Raw genomic sequence first — 20,101 nt, 5'->3', positions numbered from 1 at the left:
TATATCCAAGTGTTAGGATTCTTACAAGGTGCCAAGCCAATGGAATTGATGAGATAATGATTCTCTAATTTACTTGTACTTAGTAGTTACTATAATTCCACAAGATTCACACCTTTAAGAGATCATATAGAAGGAGCAGCTCTCAGGGTCAAAGAACAGAAGCCCACTAGAAGCTCTGGGAGCCTCAGCCAGGAGGCTTCAGTAGAGGAGATTCACAAGCCAGAAAAGGTAGCTTAGGCTCTCAGAACCAAGGAGAGAGATAAGCATCTATTAAAGTTAACTGGGCCCCAGGAAAGGAGACAAGACTTTGAAGGAAAAAATAAAGGATTTGGACTTTAACTACTGGCTGCATTTGGAGTGATTTTACTGAACTGAAAGGAAGACTGCTCCCAGAAGCCCTCCAAGAAACCTGCTCCAAGAGAACATTACATTTTAGAGAAGAGCATTACATCCAAGTAGTTGTAGTTTTATCAGTTTAGGGATTTCATCCCCCTGACTTCTATGCTTTATTACATGGTCTTCCTAAGTTGGGGGGAAAAATATACAGTGGCCAGTTTTCTGGAGATAAGTCACTACAGCTTTAGGTAGGCAAGTGCTCAGATGAGACACAGTCCCTTTAACAGTTAGTTAGTTCACTTGGTCAGTATTTGAAGCCTTTCCAGCTTGCCAAAGCTTGTGGTCTTGTGGTCTTGAGAGATATTAGTATTTATTGTCTAGACATTTACCTCAGACACCAGAGAAGAAACCACATGTTGAATAGAGAGAAATCTTACTTTAGAAATTAGTAGGTAGGCTTAGACTCCTACTGTAAATGAGTTAATCTCTGTCTCATTTTACCTTTTATAAAATGAATATAATTCTTGGCATTTCTTTCTTTTTTTTTCACAAAGGCTCATTTGGTTGACAGAGTGAGTTAATATAATAGAAAGATAACCTATGAAAAGAGCATTTTCATCAAGCATAGCATTTACCCACCAAGAAATGAGCCTGTGTCATATAAAATGTGTTCTATTACTTTTATTAATAATAATTATTATTTTTATTAAACACTGTTAGACATGCAGGTCAATTAAAAAACTTAATCTATACTTTATGGAATAAGTGCATTCTATTAACTCTTGTAAATCTTTCACCAGAACAGGTGAATTTGGAGATTCTGCCAAAATCTACTATTTATCAGAAGTAAATCTTTCTGAGCTCACCATCTAGGGACAACTTCCAGTTCTCCATTGCCCGGTTGTACATATGGGGAGAAATTTAGACCAAAAGATCATACAACAAATATAAAAATATCAAAAAATTCTAATGTGACAAAAGGAGCTAAAGGTGAGTGTCAGCAATGGGAATTCTTCTCAATTCTACAATCTGGGAATCCGTCATTGTGCCTCCTTCCTGACTGCCTTGGCCAGATTCATTGTCACTGGCACTGAGTCCCGCACCTGCAATAGATAAAGAACAATAAAGATAAATACAAAGCAAAAGATTCATGATGAAAATATATTCTAATATGGCTTACCTTCAGTGAGTTTTAAAAATATGAGCTCTATTCAAGAAAGATGACACAAATATATATACTTCCAATAATATATGTTAAAATGCTATATCTATTTAGGGATTTGCAAGATTTTGCATTTTGGTCTTGCAATTGAAGAGAGGTTTCAAATGCAAGAAAGGTTTCCTTCCTCATCTCCTCTGTTACATTTTACTGTGAAGTCTGCTTTGCTAGTTTGCCCAGCGTCCTCTAGGATAAAGGGCAATTTCCCTTATATATTATCTCAGAATCACTTGTAAATACCACAAAATTACACTTGAAATAATATACTATCCTGATTGGTGAGTCCCTAGCAAACCTCAATATTTTTTATTGTCTACTATTATTTTATTTAATATTTTTATTTTCCCTAGTTACATGTAAAATAATTTTTATATTGTTTTTAAAACTTTGAGCTCTAGATTCTTTCCATTCCTTCCCACCCCTGATCCCAATAAGAAAGAACATGTGAAGTTATGCAAAATATTTCCATAAAAGTCATGTTGTAAAAGAAAACATAGATCTTCTCCCACCTTCTCAAACAAAAACCCTCAAGAAAAAAAAAGAAAGATTAAAAAAAAGTATGATTCAATCTATATTTTTTTTCTGGGTATGGATAGCATTTTGCATCATAAGTCCTTCAGAGTAGTTGTGGATCATTGTATTGCTGAAAATAGCAAAGTCATTCACAGCTGATTATCCCACAATATTGCTATTACTTTTTACACAGTACATTTCCCTTTGCCTGAATTCATGATTTCAGGTTTTTCTTAGATCATCCTGTTCATTGTTGCCATAGAACAATAATATTTCATCATAATCACATTCACAATTTATTCAGTCATTCTTCAATTGGTGAGTATCCCCTCAATTTCCAATTCTGTTCCCTGAGAATAGAGCTACTATAAATATTTTTGTATATATAGGTCTTTTCCCCTCTTTACAAAAATCTTTTCTAGGACTCATACCTAGTAGTGGTATTATTTGGTCAAAAGATTTGCATGATTTTATAGTCCTTTGGGGTATAGGTCATATCTTTTGATCATTTATCAATTGGGAAATGGCTCCTTTATTTTTTTTGAATTTTACATACATATTTTTATTATATTAACAAAAGATATTTAATTTCTTATATTTTAGTGCATTTTTAAAAACAAAAATTGGCGCTAAATATTATTGAAGACTTTTATGAGTTTATATAATCATGTGTTTTTTTTAATTATCACATTAATAGTCTCAAGACCAGGCTTACATTTTTGGAATAGATGAACCCAGTAAGCTATCATAGTTGATCATCACATCATCTTGTCACTCTGTTGTCTCCTGGTTCTGTTCATTTCACTTAGCATCAGTTCATGTCTCTCCAGACCTCTCTGAAATTATCCTGCTGATCATTTATTATAGAACAATGATATTCCATAATATTCATATACCATAATTTATTCAGCGATTCTCCAACTGATAGGCATCCATTCAGTTTCCAGTTTCTTATGGCTCCTTTTAAAAATATATATATATTTGACTCAGTTCCCCATATATTTGGGAGATAAGACCTTAATCAAAGAAATTTGCTTCAAAACTCTTTTCCCAATTACTTTTGCTTAACTCTATTTCCCATTTATTCTATTCTCTCTCTCCTTTCACTCTGACCCTTCTCAAAAGTGTTTTGCTACTAACCACCCACTTCCCCAATATGTCCTCCTTTTCTATAACCTTCCCCCCTTCCTATATCCTGCTACTTTCCTGCAGGGTAAGATAGATTTCTCTACCCATATTGACTGTGTATGTTATTTCCTTTTTGAGCAAATTCTGGTGATGGTAAGGTTCACTCACTTCCCTTACCTTCCCCATCTTCCCTTCCACTATAAAAGTTTTTTTTTGTCTCTTTTATAGCAGATAATTATGCCATTCCGCTCTCTTCCTCATTCTCCCAGGACATTCTTTTCTCACCCCTTAATTTTATTTTTTAAAGATATTATCTCTTCATTTTCAACTCACATATATGTCCTCTATCTATATATACTACTTTTTTATTATAGCTTTTTATTTACAAGATATATGCATGGATAATTTTTCAGCATTGACAATTGTAAAACCTTTTGTTCCAATTTTTCCCCTCCTTCCCCCCACCCCCTCTCCAAATGGCAGATAGACCAATACATGTTAAATATGTTAAAGTATATGTTAAATACAACATATGTATACATATCCATACAGTTATTTTGCAGCACAAGAAGAATTGGACTTGAAATAATGTACAATTAACCTGTGGAGGAAATAAAAAATGCAGGCAGATAAAAACAGAGGGATTAGAAATGCTATATAGTGGTTCACATTCATTTCCCAGAGTTCTTTTGCTGGGTGTAGCTGGTTTTATTCATTACTGAACAAATGGAACTGATTTGGTTCATCTCACTGTTGAAGAGGGCCACATCCATCATAATTGATCATCATATAGTATTGTTGTTGAACTATATATATATATATATATATATATATATATATATTCAGCTTTGGTCTTTTCATCACAAATGCTTAAAAGTCCTCTATTTCACCTTTTTCTTTGAAGGATTATATTCAGTTTTGCTAGATAGGTGATTCTTGGTTGTAATCCTAGCTCCATTGCTCTCTGGAATATTACATTCCAAGCCCTCCAGTCCTGCAATGTAGAAGCTAACAAATCTTGTATTATCCTGACTGGCTCCACTATACTTGAGTTGTTTCTTTCTGGATGCTTGCAATATTTTCTCTTTGACCTAGGAGTTCTGGAATTTGGCTATAATATTCCTTAGAGTTTTCAGTTTGGGATTTCTTTCAGGAAGTGATTGATGAATTCTTTCAACCTCGAGTTTGCCCTTTGGTTCTAGAATATCAAGACAGTTTTCCTTTATAATTTCTTGAAAGATGATGTGTAGGCTCTTTTTTTTGTTCATGGTTTTCAGATATACCAATAATTTTAAAATTATTTCTCCTGGATTTATTTTTCAGATCAGTTGTTTTTCCAATGAGATATTTCACATTATTTTCTATATTTTTTTTTCATTTTTTGGCTTTGTTTTATTGTTTCTTGATTTCTCATAAAGTCATAGCTTCCATTTGCTCAATTCTAATTTTCAAGGAATTACTTTCCTCAGTGACCTTTTGAACTTCCTTTCCCATTTGGTCAATTTTGCTTTTGAAAGGTATTCTTCTTCATAGCCTTTTGTATTTCTTTTTATACCATTCTCAATTCTCGTCTCAATTTTTCCCCTATCTCTCTTACTTAATTTTAAAAATCTTTTTTTGAGCTCTTCCGTGACTTGAGCCCAATTCATATTTTTTGGAGACTTTGGATGTAAGAGCTTTGATTTTGTTATTTTCTACTGAGTGTGTGTTTGATCTTCATTGTCACCATAGTAATTTTTTTATAGTCAGAATCTTTTTTTCTATTGTTTGCTCATTACACCAGCCTATTATTTGACTTTTAACTCTGTTAAAGTGGGGCTGTTTCCAGAGAAGTGCTTGCATTGTCCCAAGCTTCAGAGGGTTTGTGCAGCTTTTTTCAGAAATCCTTCAAGGGAACTTTCCACAGGCATTCTTCTCTGCCCTGGAACTGTGAGGAGTGTCCCCACTCCATCATGGCTGTAAGTTCCAGAGTGCTAAATCAAGAGAGTCCTTCCTTAGTGCTAGTAAAGAGACCTCCTGTGATTGTGAGGCCTTCTGGCCCACCACTCTGTGGTTCACTCCTGGTTTGCTAGTTTCTCAAGGCTCTTTCCTTCTGACTTTTCAAATCTTTGGTGTTTTTGGGCTGAGAGATCTAGAAACTACCAGTACTGCCACTAATTCAGAGGCTCCAAGGCCTGTTCCTGCTTTGTTGATTTTGGGGCCTGGTGGGGCTAGGGCTGGACTAGGGCTGCTCACTAGACTCCCGCCACTGCGACTGGACTTTTCCTGCTGACCTTGAAAGTTGTCTTCAGCTAGAAAACGTTCCACTCCATATTTTTGTACAGTGTCTTTCTGATGCTCTAAAATTTGTTTGGAGATATTATTTAAAGGAATTTGGAGGAGTCTGGGGTAATAGCTGGGCAAATCCCTGCCTTTACTCCACTGTCTTGGGTCTGTCTCTCTAAGATCAACATTTCATGAAAGTTCTTAACCATCCTGACTGTGCTCTGGCTTGACTCACCCTCTAGACTAAACTCCTCAGGAGCAAATGGCCCTGTTTTTCTCTTCTTTCCCCCTACTATTTTCCCTATGCCTTTCCATTTCTCCTTTATATGTTCTCTCCTTCCATTAGAAAGCAAGCTCCATGGAAACTGTCTTGTTTGCTTTTATTTATATCCCTAGCACTTAACACAGTACTTGGCACATAAAAGTTATTTTAAAAAATGATCTTGTCTATTTGCCTATTTCTCCCACATCCTCACCTGAAATTCATTCATGATTTATTTATTTTCTGTCAATGGAACTATCAATCTCTCTGTTACTGAAGTTTGAGACTTGCTTCTATAGCTCATCTTCAGATCTCATACTTTTTGTCCAGCCTGTCACAAAGTACTGATACTCTTCTTTAAAAGGTTTCTTCCACTTGCCCTTTCCTTTATATTCTCATAGACTCCACCCTGGCTTTGTCTCTCACCATTAGCATCCTGGATTATTAGTCAGTGTCCAAACCAGTCTCCCTGGCTCCTCCACCTATTTTGAATGACTACCCTTTTAATTTTCCTAAAACAGTACATCTTCCACATCACTCCTCCACTTATGAACCTATTCTACTCTCATTACCTAGTAGTTTGTGTCCACATCCTTTGTTTGGCTTTTAAAATCCACCATAATCTTTTCTATTCAAACATTCTCCATTCTTCTAGACAAACAGATCTTCCAACTGACCATCACTCTTCTTCAACACACAACACACACACACACACACACACACACACACACACACAGAGTCCCACACTCACACCCAAACCCCACCCACCCACCCACCCACCCACCACATAACTCCCTACATGAATTATTGCCTTTGTGATTTCACTATTTTGAAGATATTCTATTCCAATTCTCTCTGTTCTTTTGTACTTACTCATTATACTCAGAATTTCAGTTAGACTGGACTTCAGTGGCCATCCTTTGCTTTTAATAATGATTATTTTATGCCCTTGCTAACAGCAAGAAGTCATCTTGTCTTGATTTGAAGATCTCTAATGAGGAGAAACCCACTACTTCCCAAGTCAAGCTATTCCATTTTAAGCTATCTATAATTGTTGTGAAGTGTTTCATTCTAAGCCTAAATTTGCCCCTGTTTTGACTTCCATTGACTGTTTCTATGTCTTTCAGGGCCACACAGAAGAGAAGTCTAATCCCTCTTTTTAGGGGTGTTTTCCAAATACTTGAAAATCAGTCAGTGAATATTTCTTAAATATCTACTATGTACCAGGAACTGTGCTAAGTGTTGGGAATATAAGGCAAAAGACAGTTCCTGCCCTCAAGAAGCCCACAGTTTAATGTAAAACAGCTATCCCTTCTTCCAGATATCTTCTGTTTTCTGGCTAAGCTTTCTTAGCTTCTTCAGTTGATCCTATAGCACAAAATCTCAGTCACCAGTATTCACTATGTTGGTGGTTCTCTTCTGAGCTTATTTAATATCCTTCCTAAAATGTGGTATCCAGTGGTACACTGTGGAATATACCTGTAATCCTTATTACTGAGGAAGCAGATGGTAGTGGATCAGTTGAGTTTAGAAATTCTGAGCTGCAGTGGGTTAAGACAATCAGGGTTTGCACTAAGTCTCATCCCAATATGCTATGCCCATGGGGAAAAGGGGTACAAACTTCTAGTGAAGGATCAAATCAATTCAAATTGGAAATAGAATAAGACAAAGATTCTCTGTCAGTCAACAATGTGATTCAGCCTGTAAGTGACATCAGCTTTCCAGCCAGGGAAAGATAGGGAGACCCTGGATAAATGTGGTACAATGAAATTCTGATTGGGTCTGAGCAGGGAAGAATGCACAGGACTATCACCTCTTAATTACTTAAATGTATCCTGAGATACATTTCTTTGTTATAATATTATACTTTTAACTAAATTTATAGTCCAATAAAAATCTAGATTTTTTTCTGATGACTATTACTCCCTTCCATCTCATGGTTCTGAAGTTTATTTTTTGAACCTAAGTGCAAAATTTTGTATTTATCTCCATTAAATTTTATCTTGCCCCCAGTGTTCTAGGTTGAGAATCTCTTTTTAATCCTGACTCTCATTCAAGTGTGTTGACTCCCTTTTGAGAGCTTGAAAGCCAAGCTCCCTTCCTCTTTCCTTCCAGCAATCCTTGCGTTAGGGTCATTGAGTTACAAATTAATTTGGCATTTAATAATTCTCTAATTATTTTATGTGTGTTAGGGAATAGAGTAGTAGAGGATTTCAATTTGAAAGAAATACAATTACATTCAAGTCCCTAGAACTTTTCATAGCTATATGACCTTGAGTCAGTGACTTAACTTCTGGGAATCTGTTTCTTTATCTGTAAAATCAAGTCACTTCATCTCTTTGCCTCAGTTTCCTCATCTGGAACATGGGGATAATAACAGCACCTACTTTCCAAGATTGTTATGAAGATCAAATGAGATAATTGTAAAGTGCTTAGTATGATGTCCAGTTCATTGTAAGCACTACATATGTTGGCTATTATGTTTATTATTAAAGTGTCTAGTATAGTGCCTGGCACATAGGAAGCAGTATATGTTAGCTATAGTAATAGTAATAATAATAATAATAGTTGGAGGTAAAATTCATATTGTTTGCTTTTGCTGCTAACTTGCTAGCTTCTTTCTCTCCTCCCTCCGTCCCTCCCCCCTTTCTCCTTCCATCTTCCTCCTCTCTCTTCTTTTGAAAACAAACCAACCAACCACATAATAATGATACTGAGAGGCAGCATTATATACTGGCTAGAGAACTGATCTCAGAATCGGGAAAACCTGAATTCAGGTCTAATTTCTGAATCATACCAGCTGTGTGATCCAAGGCAAATCTTTTAATCTCATAAATGCCCTTAGATAGCTCTCTATGACGAAGAAGAAATTTGAGAAATTGCCAAGCTTCATGGTCTTTTCTCACAGTCTTTTTGCACCAGGAGTTTTTTACATTGATGAAATCACAAGTCCTATCCCTGAACTGTGCCCTGCTTTTATTTGTGACTTGTGAAATGAGTCCACTATTTAATAACCACACTTTATACATACAGCAGGATTGCAGACTATGTGATTCGTCTCAATGCAGCTACTTTTTATCTGTTTCCCCATAACAGGAACAACATTCATACAATGTTTTAAAATCTGTAGAATATAATGCCTAAGCTTAGGTACATTATCTCATTTGAATCTCATGACTTCAAGAGTAATTATTCCTATTTTACAGATAAGATATCTGAGCTTCAGAAAAATAGCAGTATCAGAACCAGATTTGAATTCAGGCTTTCGAGACTCTTAGGTTTAATAATACTCTATCTACCAGTCATGCTTCCTCATTAGCAGACATTCTGCAGCTGAGTGCAGGTTTATTTTTCTTATGGTTACCTCCGGTAGGCTAATAACTGCAGTAGTACTACAAGACTGGGAAATCTATAGGGAAACTGGTAATCCTCTGGGACCTCTTATCCCTTCTGCCTACCTTGAGACTGAGGAAAATCACTCTAGGGATTTCTGACCCAGGTTAGAAACTCTTGGGAAAGATCAGCACAGATCCTGGGAACCTCTGTGTCCTAAAGAAGCCAGGCTGGTTCAGGGTCTTAGCCTCTGACCTGCCCTTTGCAGATGTCCCCTACCTTGGGGTAGATGTTTCCTCACAGGGGCTACATAATAAATGAAGTTCTGTGGATGTGCTCCAGTCCTAATTCATTTTAGGGGCATCTAACAAAGCCTCTCTAGTGTGTGGGCAAAATATATCTTTTTGTGGGGGTCATCTAGATGATACTGCATCATATACCACAAGCTAAGTGATAATTTTTTAAAAATTTCATAGTCTTAATTATACCAATTTAGAGAAGAAAATATATTTGTTTTATTATAGCAACTCACAGAAAATTGAAACGTTTCCTATTCACCCGCCCTGTTTTTTAAAGCATTTATTTTAGAGTCTGTGAGGGTAAATTGCTTATTTCCATAGTAAACAGACCAAAACCCTTTCAGTGACATCTAGTGGTGAGCAAGCAAGTCATTACCAAGAGTGCTTACCCTTACGATATTTCATACTCATTTCACTTTGAGGGTCCAGATTTGATTTTATTATACAGCAATAATGCATGTTTTATTTCTGTTGCCAAGCCACTGGAAGCATTGTAGTGACAACATATTCTGTACAATAATCAAATATACAGTTGTAAACTCTTCCAACTTCTACCTCCTACTCTCTGGGATTTAGGCTCCAGGAGATGAGGGCTAGAGACAGCAGTTTCCTCCTTTCAAAAGCTCTTAGCTTCCTAAGATGTCAAAAAGTAAATAAGTTGGGATGGTGGTTGCTTTAGTTGTGGGATGTGGTATTTCGATGGGTGAAGTAGAGCTTTCCTTTTTCTCTTCTTGGGGAAAAATTGAAGTAAATAAAAATCTTTACATTTTAAGAACTCAGGGCATTCATGTAGCCATTGAAAATGTTATTTGACATATTTCTGTGTTGGAATGGTCTGCCCAATTATTGAGCAGTGTCGTGGAAGGGAAGGGGAATATATTGAACTTTGGGGGCATGGCCAACAGAATCATCTTCCCTGAGATCATTATTTTTATTTTCTCTCCCCATTGGGAAAATGGATTATGCCCTGGACTCTTTATAGGTCAGCTTTGGCCTTATCTTGCTCAGTTCAAGGTATGGAATGGGTCAAAGGGGATGGGAATTATGGATTTGAGGCTAACAAATGCATAATTCCCATCCCCTTTGACCCTTTCCATACCTTTTTTATAAGCTGTCTTACCTATTAGAATATAAGCTGCTTGAAGGCAGGGATTGTCTCAGTTGCTTCTATTTGTGTCCTCAATGCTTAATACTAGCAACATAATAAAATTTACTACATTATCTGTCTGTCTGTGTATGTCTCTCTCTCATAAGCCCATAAATTATTTGGCAAAAACAAACAAACATATTCTTTGGAATTCACTCTCTGTGGGCAAGGGGGAATGTCCCAAGTGGGACCTGTTACAGTCCTGAAATATAGAAATAAGTTCCTAGCTGAAGAGAACTGAAGAATGTCCAACCTCTTGACACCCTGTCTATATATGTATGTATAGACAGGCATGTCTATTAAGTTTAGAGTAACTAATAGTGGGGAGGTAAGGGCTGATATACATTTAGAAGTTTAGTTTCAGAACTAGCAATTAAATTAGTAGGATTGAAGCGAGCATGGAGGGAGAACATGGGAAGGCTGAATCCAGCAAAGGATGATGATGGCCTGGGCCAAAAGGTCAAATTCCCTGTGGTACTGGGGAAAGAGGTAACATTTTTTCATCAAGAACTGAATCAGGTGAAAGACTTGACTTAGAGAATCTAGTTCAATGGAACTGACCAGAACAAAAGGAAAACGAGAGGGGACCAAATCATAGGGATCTTCAAGTTAAGTAGAGCAAGTTTCAGTCTATAAAATGAAGGAAATAAAGAATAGGCTTTCCCTTACCCATAGATTATGAACTGTTGGGACAGTTTAGGAATATTCCTGTCTAGGCCTGGAAATTTTATAGGTCATCATTAGGACTGGAGAAGTTGATTTCAAAATCAAGAGGGCAGATCTGGCAATCTGATTTCATAGGTTTCCCTCAAGTTTAGTGTCTGCATTTCAAAGTTCAGGGCTGGTTTTTCATCGGAAAAGTTTGCAAGTTCTATTTTCTAATTAAAAAACCATTTTTTCTCCTCCATGTAGGACTGTACTCAGTTTTTCAGGGTAAGTTATTCTCAGATATAAATCTTTATCTTTTGTCTTTGGGAATATCATATTTCAAGATCTAATTTTGTTTATAGTAGAAAATATGGGCTCTTGTGTGATCCATATGGTTTTTTGGTACTTAACCTCTTGAACTTGAACTCTTTCTGTTCTCTGGATTATATCACCACATCTCAGCTCCTTCCTGACTCCATATATACCCCTTCTCCTATGGATGTGTTAATTCCAGAATTTTAATTTTGGGGAGAAGTCCCAGAAAAGCAACCCCACTCCCATTTTCTGGGTTAATGGGACTATGGACCCACCTAAATATACACTATGCCTTTCCCCCTCATCTTATCTGCAGCTTTTTAGTTTTCCCTTTATGTGCTATCTTCTCTTATTTTAAAAACTCCCTGAAGGCAGGACTGTCTTTTTGCTTGGATGTGTTTCCCTGATGCTTAGGATAGTGACTGGATATGGTCAGTATTTAATAAATACTTGTTGACTTGATTATAATAGTTTATATGTGACACGGAAGCTCTGAATCTTATCTGTGGCATCCTTGTACTTTTCCTTTTAAGGTTTTTTCCCAGGAAGTGATCAGTAAATTGTTTTTATTTTCCCTTTGTCTTCTAATTCTAATAGATCTGAACAGTTTTTTTAAATTTAATTTCTTTTTTTTTAATAATAGCTTCTCATTTTTCCAAATATCTGCAAAGATAGTTTTCAACATTCACCTTTGCAAAACATTGTGTTCCAAATTTTTCTCCCTCCCTTCCCCTTAACTTCCTCCCCTAGAGAGCAAGTAATCTAATATAGGTTAAACATGTAGTTCTTTTAAATATATTTCCATATTTGTCACGCTGTGCAAGAAATATCAGATGAAAAGGGAGAAAAAGTGAGAAAGCAAAAGCAAACAAACAATAAGCAAAAACAATAACCAAAAAAGGTGAAAATATTATGATTTTATCCACATTCAATCTCCATAGTTCTCTCACTGGATATAGATGGCTCTTTTCAATCCCTAGTGTATTGGAATTACCTTGAATCACCTCATTGTTGAAAAAAGGTAAGTCCATTACATTTGATCATCATATTGCCTTGTTACTGTATACAATGTTTTCTTGGTTCTACTCACTTCATTTAGCATCAATTCATGTAAGTCTCTCTAGGCTTCTCTGGAAGCAGCCTCTTCATCATTTCTTATTATAGAACAAAAATATTCCATTACATTCATATAGCATAACTTATTTGACCATTCTCCAAATGATAAGCTCACTTTCCAATTTCTAGCCACTACAAAAAGAGCTGCCACAAATATTTTTGCACACGTGGGTCCCTTTCTCTCCTTTATGATCTCTTTGGGATACAGACCCAGCAGAGACATTGCTGGATCAAAGAGTATATATGCACAGTTTGATAGCTCTTTGGGCATAATTATATATTACTCTCCATAATGGTTGGATCAGTTCACAACTCCACCAACAATGTATCAGTGAACCAGTTTTCCCACATCTCCAACATTTCTCATTTATTATATTTTTAGGATCCTCTATTACATCTCAAGATAGAATGTTTAGAACCACAGAGGCCGTAGGCCTGGTGTGTCCCACTCTGAGTGATGCCATACTCAGACTTATCAGTGGTAGTCATCCATTGGATTTCTCAAACATTATTCAGTCTGGTATAATTTTTAGTTATTTTCCTGGAGTAGGTGCATGAAAGCTAGGCTGTCAATCTTTGTTCAGTCTGTTATCTTCTCAAGAAGTTTCCCAGTACGCACCATACACACACACACATGCATGCGAATATATATATTTGATTGATAATAATCTAGAGAAGTCCTACTTTTTTTTAAACTTTAAAAAATTCTGAAATTAACAAACACAAAGTAAAATGGACATTTCTATATACATTTTAGAACAGGAAGATTTTGCACATGAAACTCCAAATTTCTGTTATATAAGGCTTATTTTTATTTTAAGAATATATTAAATTATTCAAGTTCTATTTGTTAAAGCTGTCCTGTTTGTCAAGTGCCCGACAGTCTATGATTCATTCTGTCCTTCCCTCTGTTCTTGTTTAACTGTGTGGGAATATTATGCCTTGCCTCTTTCTTCCACCAATCCTCACCCCCAAATGAAAAAGAAAAGAAAAACTAAACCTTTGTAACATATATGCACAAACAAAACATCCTGAGAGTGGTCACATATAAAAATGTATGTCATATTTTACATCTTAACCTTCGCTCCTCTGTCAGGAAGATGGGAAGCACACTTCATTATTAATAGTCTACAATTGTGAATTGAGTTAGGGCTTTAAAGGTAAGAAGGTTTGACGGCCCTGACTGGTAATAAACTTATGTGTCCATCATCTAAAGGTCAATTTAACTAAATCTAATTTTATTACTAGGCAAATAAAGGATTATTTTGGCTATATCAACTAATGAAGCCATCTACTAGGACAAAGAAGGGCTATAAATGGTAATGTTAGAGAGGCTATCTCTCTATTGTAGAAATCATGGATATGATAGTGATGTATAAGACATATGAAAGATATGACTGACAAGATATGAAAGACATGATCTTTTTGCTTTTTTATCTCTCTCCCTCTCTCTCTCTCTCTGTACAATGTATGAATTATATATAAAATGGCAAAAGCAATTCAATATTCCACTTGCCTTCCTAAAGAGTCAGTGTACCATGGTGGACAGAGGGCTGTATTTATGGTCAGGAAGACCGAAGTTTGTGTCCTTCTTATAACTAGATCTAGCCCATGTTTAGAATTGCACATGATACATTTTAAAAAATAATCTGCATTAATATCTTCTTAAGCTTGAATAATCATAAAAACAATAAGATGAACTTTGATTTAAACTATTTACTGATTTCTGAGGTAAAAATGTTGACCCTGAAAATTTAACAATCAGCTCACCATGTCTAAAACAAGATTCACATCTTCCTGACTTCATTCAGGAGTCCAGGGTCCATCCAGCATTCTATCCACTATATCACCTAGATGGTTTTCACTGACACATACTGGGCAAATCAGTTAAAATCTCAGTAGCCCCAAATTATAAATTGCTAATCAATGATGATGATAACAACATTAACTAGCATTTATATGTCACTTTAAGGTTTGCAAAGTACTTTATGAATATTATCTCATTTTATTTACATAACCACTTTAAAAGCTAGGTGCTGTAATCATTTTCATCTTAGAGATGAGGAAACTGAGCAGAGAGAGATTCATTGACTTTCCCAGAGTTACACAACTATTAAATGTCTGAGGCAGTCCCTCAGACTTTCAGGACTTCTTGACTCTAGCTCCAAATTCTATCCACTGGTTCATCTAAGCTCCCATGAGTGGAAGAGGTGTTCATACTGGGAATTATTCACAACAATGAAACCACAGTTCCAGAATTATCTTCCTTCTTTCCACCCTCCTCATCTCCAATTTCCTGATATTTTTAATGACAAGGAATAGCTTATTCAATTGCTATTCATTAATTGGAATATATTTTGGCATAAATAATAATTTTGCAACATTTTTTTTTGTTTAAAAGGACATTCTTGGGGACAGGTGAAAAAATGAATGGAAATAATTACTTGCTGAGTCATCTAAGTAATATAGTAGAAAGAATGCTGGATGGTCACTGGACTCCTAAATGAAGTCAAAAGGATCTGAATTCAAATGTTGCCTTAGAAACAGTGAGCTGATTGTTAAATTTTCAGGGTGAGCATTTATACATCAAAAATCAATAAATATTACACAAAGTTGAACTTTTTTTTTTAATAGCCTTTTATTTACAGGTTATATGTATGGGTAACTTTACAGAATTAACAATTGCCAAACCTCTTGTTCCAATTTTTCACCTCTTACCCCCCCACCCCCTCCCCCAGATGGAAGGATGACCAGTAGATGTTAAATATATTAAAATATAAATTAGATACACAATAAGTATACATGAGCAAACCATTATTTTGCTGTACAAAAAGAACCAGACTCTGAAATATTGTACAATTAGCTTGTGAAGGAAATCAAAAATGCAGGTGGGCATAAATATAGGGATTGGGAGTTCAATGTAATGGTTTTTAGTCATCACCCAGAGTTCTTTCTCTGGGCGTAGCTGGTTCAGTTCATTACTGCTCCACTGGAAATGATTTGATTGATCTCATTGCTGAGGATGGCCAGGTCCAACAGAACTGGTCATCATATAGTATTGTTGTTGAAGTATATAATGATCTCCTGGTCCTGCTCATTTCACTCAGCATCAGTTCGTGTAAGTCTCTCCAGGCCTTTCTGAAATCATCCTGTTGGTCATTTCTTACAGAACAATAATATTCCATAATATTCATATACCACAATTTATTCAGCCATTCTCCAACTGATGGGCATCGACTCAGTTTCCAGTTTCTAGTCACTACAAAGAGGGCTGCCACAAACATTCATGCACATACAGGTCCCTTTCCCTTCTTTATGATCTCTTTGGGATATAAGCCCAGTAGTAACACTGCTGGATCAAAGGGTATGCACAGTTTGATAACTTTTTGAGCATAGTTCCAAACTATTCTCCAGAATGGTTGGGTTAGTTCTTAACTCCATCAACAATGCATCAATGTCCCAGTTTTCCGCATCCCCTCAGCAATCATCATTATTTTTTCCTGTCATCTTAGCCAATCTGACAGGTGTGTGTAGTATCTTAGAGTTGTCTTAATTTGCATTTCTCTGATTAATAATGACTTGGAGCATCTTTTCATATGACTAGAAATAGTTTCAATTTCTTCATCTGAGAATTGTCTGTTCATATCCTTTGACCATTTTTCAATTGGAGAATGGCTTGATTTTTTATAAATTAGAGTTAATTCTCTATATATTTTGGAAATGAGGCCTTTATCAGAACTTATGACTGTAAAAATATTTTCCCAATTTATTGCTTCCCTTCTAATCTTGTCTGCATTAGTTTTGTTTGTACAAAAACTTTTCAGTTTGGTATAGTCGAAATTTTCTATTTTGTGATCAGCAATGATCTCTAGTTCTTCTTTGGTCATAAATTCCTTCCCCTTCCACAGGTCTGAGAGGTAAACTATCCTGTGTTCCTCTAATTTATTACTAATTCCATTCTTTATGCCTAGGTCATGAACCCATTTTGACCTTATCTTGGTGTACGGTGTTAAGTATGAATCAATGCCTAGTTTCTGCCATATTAGTTTCCAATTTTCCCAGCAATTTTTGTCAAACAGTAAGTTCTTATCCCAAAAGCTGGGGTCTCACAAAGTTGAACTTAATGTTTTGGTGGTTATATAAGCTTAAGAAGGTGTTAGTACAGATTATTCTTAAAAATATGTCATGTGCAATTCTGGGGCTGGGGATAGAGCTAGTTATTAAACAAGTAGACACCTGATCAGTTTCCTCATCTATAAAATGGGAATAATAATAATAGCATCTATCTCCTGAGTTTGCTGTGAGTATAAAAATAAGATGACACTTGTAAAGTATTTTGCAATCCTTAAAGTGATAGAGAAATGGTAGCCTATTATCATCACATAGTTACCTACTATGCAACACATGTGCTTAGAAATCTGATATGAATAATTTGCTTCCTATGTGACTTTTCCTTTCCATTCTGAACATCCTTTTCTCAGCCCTTGAACTAAACCCAAGGCAAACATGTTAGAATATTGATTTAAATCAGTCTCTGAATGAAATTAATGAGCACAGTGGCTATATTTGGACTATCAGTCTAAAAGATCAGGCTTGTGATTTACCATGAGAAGAATTTCAAAAGCAATTATAAATAAAAACAAATGATCTAAACAAAAAGAGGGTATTATTAGCCAATTAATGCTATTAACTGCTACTAATTAGAGATTAATAAGCCTGTTCCAACAAAAGGCTAATCCTTTGATGTATTATAAAAATCATAAAAGAAGATGCAACTACAATAAACTATACAAAGCAACATAATTGTGGTAGCAAAAACAAAACAGCATTTTAGCATGAATCAGTGGTCAATTTTTCCTAGTAGATTCTTTTAAAATAATTCTTTCTTTCTTTCTTTTTTTCATTGAAAAAGATTAAAATATGCTTTAATATGTAAACAGCATTTCTACTTCTAATGACTAAAAAGATAATACAAGTTAGCAAAAACAAAACAAATCCCCTCCAAACCTCTGCAATGTATTGCTAAACATGCTATGATATGAAGTTATAAAGTCTTATTGGGATCATTATTGTTAAAATTAAATTAAAATACAGATATATTTTAGAATGAACATTACCATAGTTTCAATTTGAAAGGAAATTTTTTTGTTTTTTTAAAAGCTTGGCATTTCAAAGGTGACTGAGACTTGTTTAATGATGCCAAAACAATTTATAATATAGGGGGAGAGAGAGAGAGAGGAAAAAAAAAAGAGAGAGAGAGAGAGGGAGAGAGGGAAAGAAAGAGATAAGAAGAGAGTGAGAGAGAAAGAGATCAATCTGTGATTATTACTAGGGAGAAATAGTGCAAGGACACTGGACTTTTCTGTCTTTTCCACCTAGTTTAACCCTTGAGAATTGCATACTACAGAAGCTTACGGGAAGAGATTTATAAAGTGGTTTTCATGTCACAAGTTCATTTACCATCTTTTTCATTTGAGGAAGTAAATGCTGAGAGTATTTGTCTTGGCCAGGGAATGAAATTAAAAACCAAAAATTATTAATAGATCTCTGACCATTTATCAGAAAAAAGTTGAACCGAGGCTGTCGGTGGAAAGAGAATTTTAAAGAGGAGATAGATTTTTAGCTTGGGTATCTGTGACATTCTATGAGCACCTTTACTGAATAGGAATGAGTTAGTCATCAGCTGAAAAAGTCTCAGCCTTTACCTGTAGAGGAGAGGGTGGCTAATCATAATACTTCAATGGATGGTAGACAAGAGTGGTAGGTAGTTCTGAATATAGGATTGGGCTAAAGACTAAAGCTAAGGTTGTATAGGGTGCTGAAAGAGATTACTGTTGTCCAGATCACCTAACATGGTGATGATCTTTGTGTCCTTTACCACATGAATAGGTGTAGCCTCCTTTGATTGGCTGCATAGTTAGAAAGGCTGAATCTTTAATACTGGAAAGACTGGGACAATCTATCTCTTTCCTGTGCACTGTTTCTGCTATGGCCAGAAGAAGATCACAATTTACCCACAATAACTGGGAAAGGAGACACTTTACCCTCTTTTCTTTTATTCTGCTGTCAAGAAATAGACCCGGGGGACATTTGTTACTGTTCTGTGTTGTTTGTCCTCCATTTCAAGTACCAGTGTTGATCCCCACCGTGGAAGTTTGGGCCATGGTGACTTTGGAACCAGGATGCCAAGAGGGATGTTGTAGTCAGTGGGGACTTGAACATAAGATGTAGGGATGGGGGAGGGAGAGAGGAGTTGGATCTGGAGTTTGGGACTATGAGCTATGGTTACTGAGTTAAGTTATAAACTTAATCTTCTCTTCCCTAGAAACTAGTGTTACAAGAGGGAAGGGAGTTAACTCCCTTGCTGGGAAGGCATTTGTATATTTATGATTATACCCTTTGAAGTAAAATTTTTAAAAATAAATAAATACTAACCCAACTATCAGTGGTTAAAAGGAACTGAGGTGCTGGGACCATCTCCACAACTGAGGAGATACTATTGCTAGCAGCTGTACCTAAATGTCCCCCCACATTTCCCTTATGAGTATTGGACAATCCTGACAGAAGAATGAAATGTAACCTATTTTGGTTTTCAGGCAGTGGGGGTCAAGGAAGCAAATGTTACCGTATAAAAAATTTTAATTTTTATGAATTTAGAAATTTCTATCTCTTTACCACCAACCTTCCCACCCTGGAGATAATTTCACAATGATGACTGCTTGGCATTTTATGATGGGCCTATCTTGATTTATGAGTTTACTAAAAATTTAGTCCTCACCTGCTGGGAAGAGGCTTAAAAAGCACATCACACTCTAGGGGATAGGTCAAAAAATTATGTCCTATGAATCCCATTCTCAGCTTGGCAGGCCATCTAAAAAGAGATGGTAGATTGGATTTGACCCTGGGGCCATATTTTTTAAATCCCTATTCTAGGGAATAGTGGTATTAGCTGAAAAAAGTTGGCTGTTAGAATTGTGGACCTCCCTTGTGGGCTCACTAGCCACAGAATCCTATAGTGGATAATGGACAGATTAGATGGTTCTGAAGTTGACTGGACAGTTGAAATCCATGTGGAACAGAGACAGACAACCAAGAGTGTCTGACGGGGAATTTGGGAGACACATTTCCTATTGAAGAAAGGTTGTTCAGCATCAGAAACCTGGTTTTGGTGTCAATGACCAACAATTGAGGGAGAATGATGAGGGGAAGAAAGGCTTGGCAGGAGAGCAGAATTATGACAGCTAGTAGGGAGAAGCATAGCAATTCAATAACCTCAGCAAGAAATATTGACAGCTTTGCAGTATCAATAGTTTGAGTTGCTTTCCCATGTAGGTTCTCTAGCCATATTATCTCTTCCCTGTATTATCTTTGTACCTTTCAATTCTTCCCACTGAAGGTGTATATATTTGTAAAAATGGGGGAGATTCTCATGACTGTACTATTTTATTTAATGTCTTTCCTTCGAAATGAATGTCTTAAAAGTCAACTGGCTGACTAGTTCACACAAAATCATTACTGGG

At 36.0% G+C, this 20,101-nt stretch overlaps 1 protein-coding gene across 1 annotated transcript in view; it reads right to left on the bottom strand.

Annotated features, from left to right (window-relative positions):
• Positions 1 to 392: 392 nt before the first annotated feature.
• ADGRV1 (adhesion G protein-coupled receptor V1) overlaps positions 393 to 20,101 on the bottom strand; it is a 668,591-nt gene continuing 648,882 nt past the window's right edge. The window contains exon 90 of the mRNA XM_031938764.1: positions 393 to 1,439. Within this exon, the coding sequence (XP_031794624.1) occupies positions 1,321 to 1,439 (119 nt within the window). The 3' untranslated portion in view covers positions 393 to 1,320. The remainder of the gene's footprint in view (positions 1,440 to 20,101) is intronic.

The sequence above is a fragment of the Sarcophilus harrisii genome, chromosome 1, assembly GCF_902635505.1.
Source record: "Sarcophilus harrisii chromosome 1, mSarHar1.11, whole genome shotgun sequence".
Taxonomy (NCBI): domain Eukaryota; kingdom Metazoa; phylum Chordata; class Mammalia; order Dasyuromorphia; family Dasyuridae; genus Sarcophilus; species Sarcophilus harrisii.
Note: the sequence above shows the minus strand (reverse complement) of the source record. Positions and strands in the feature narration are given on the sequence as shown.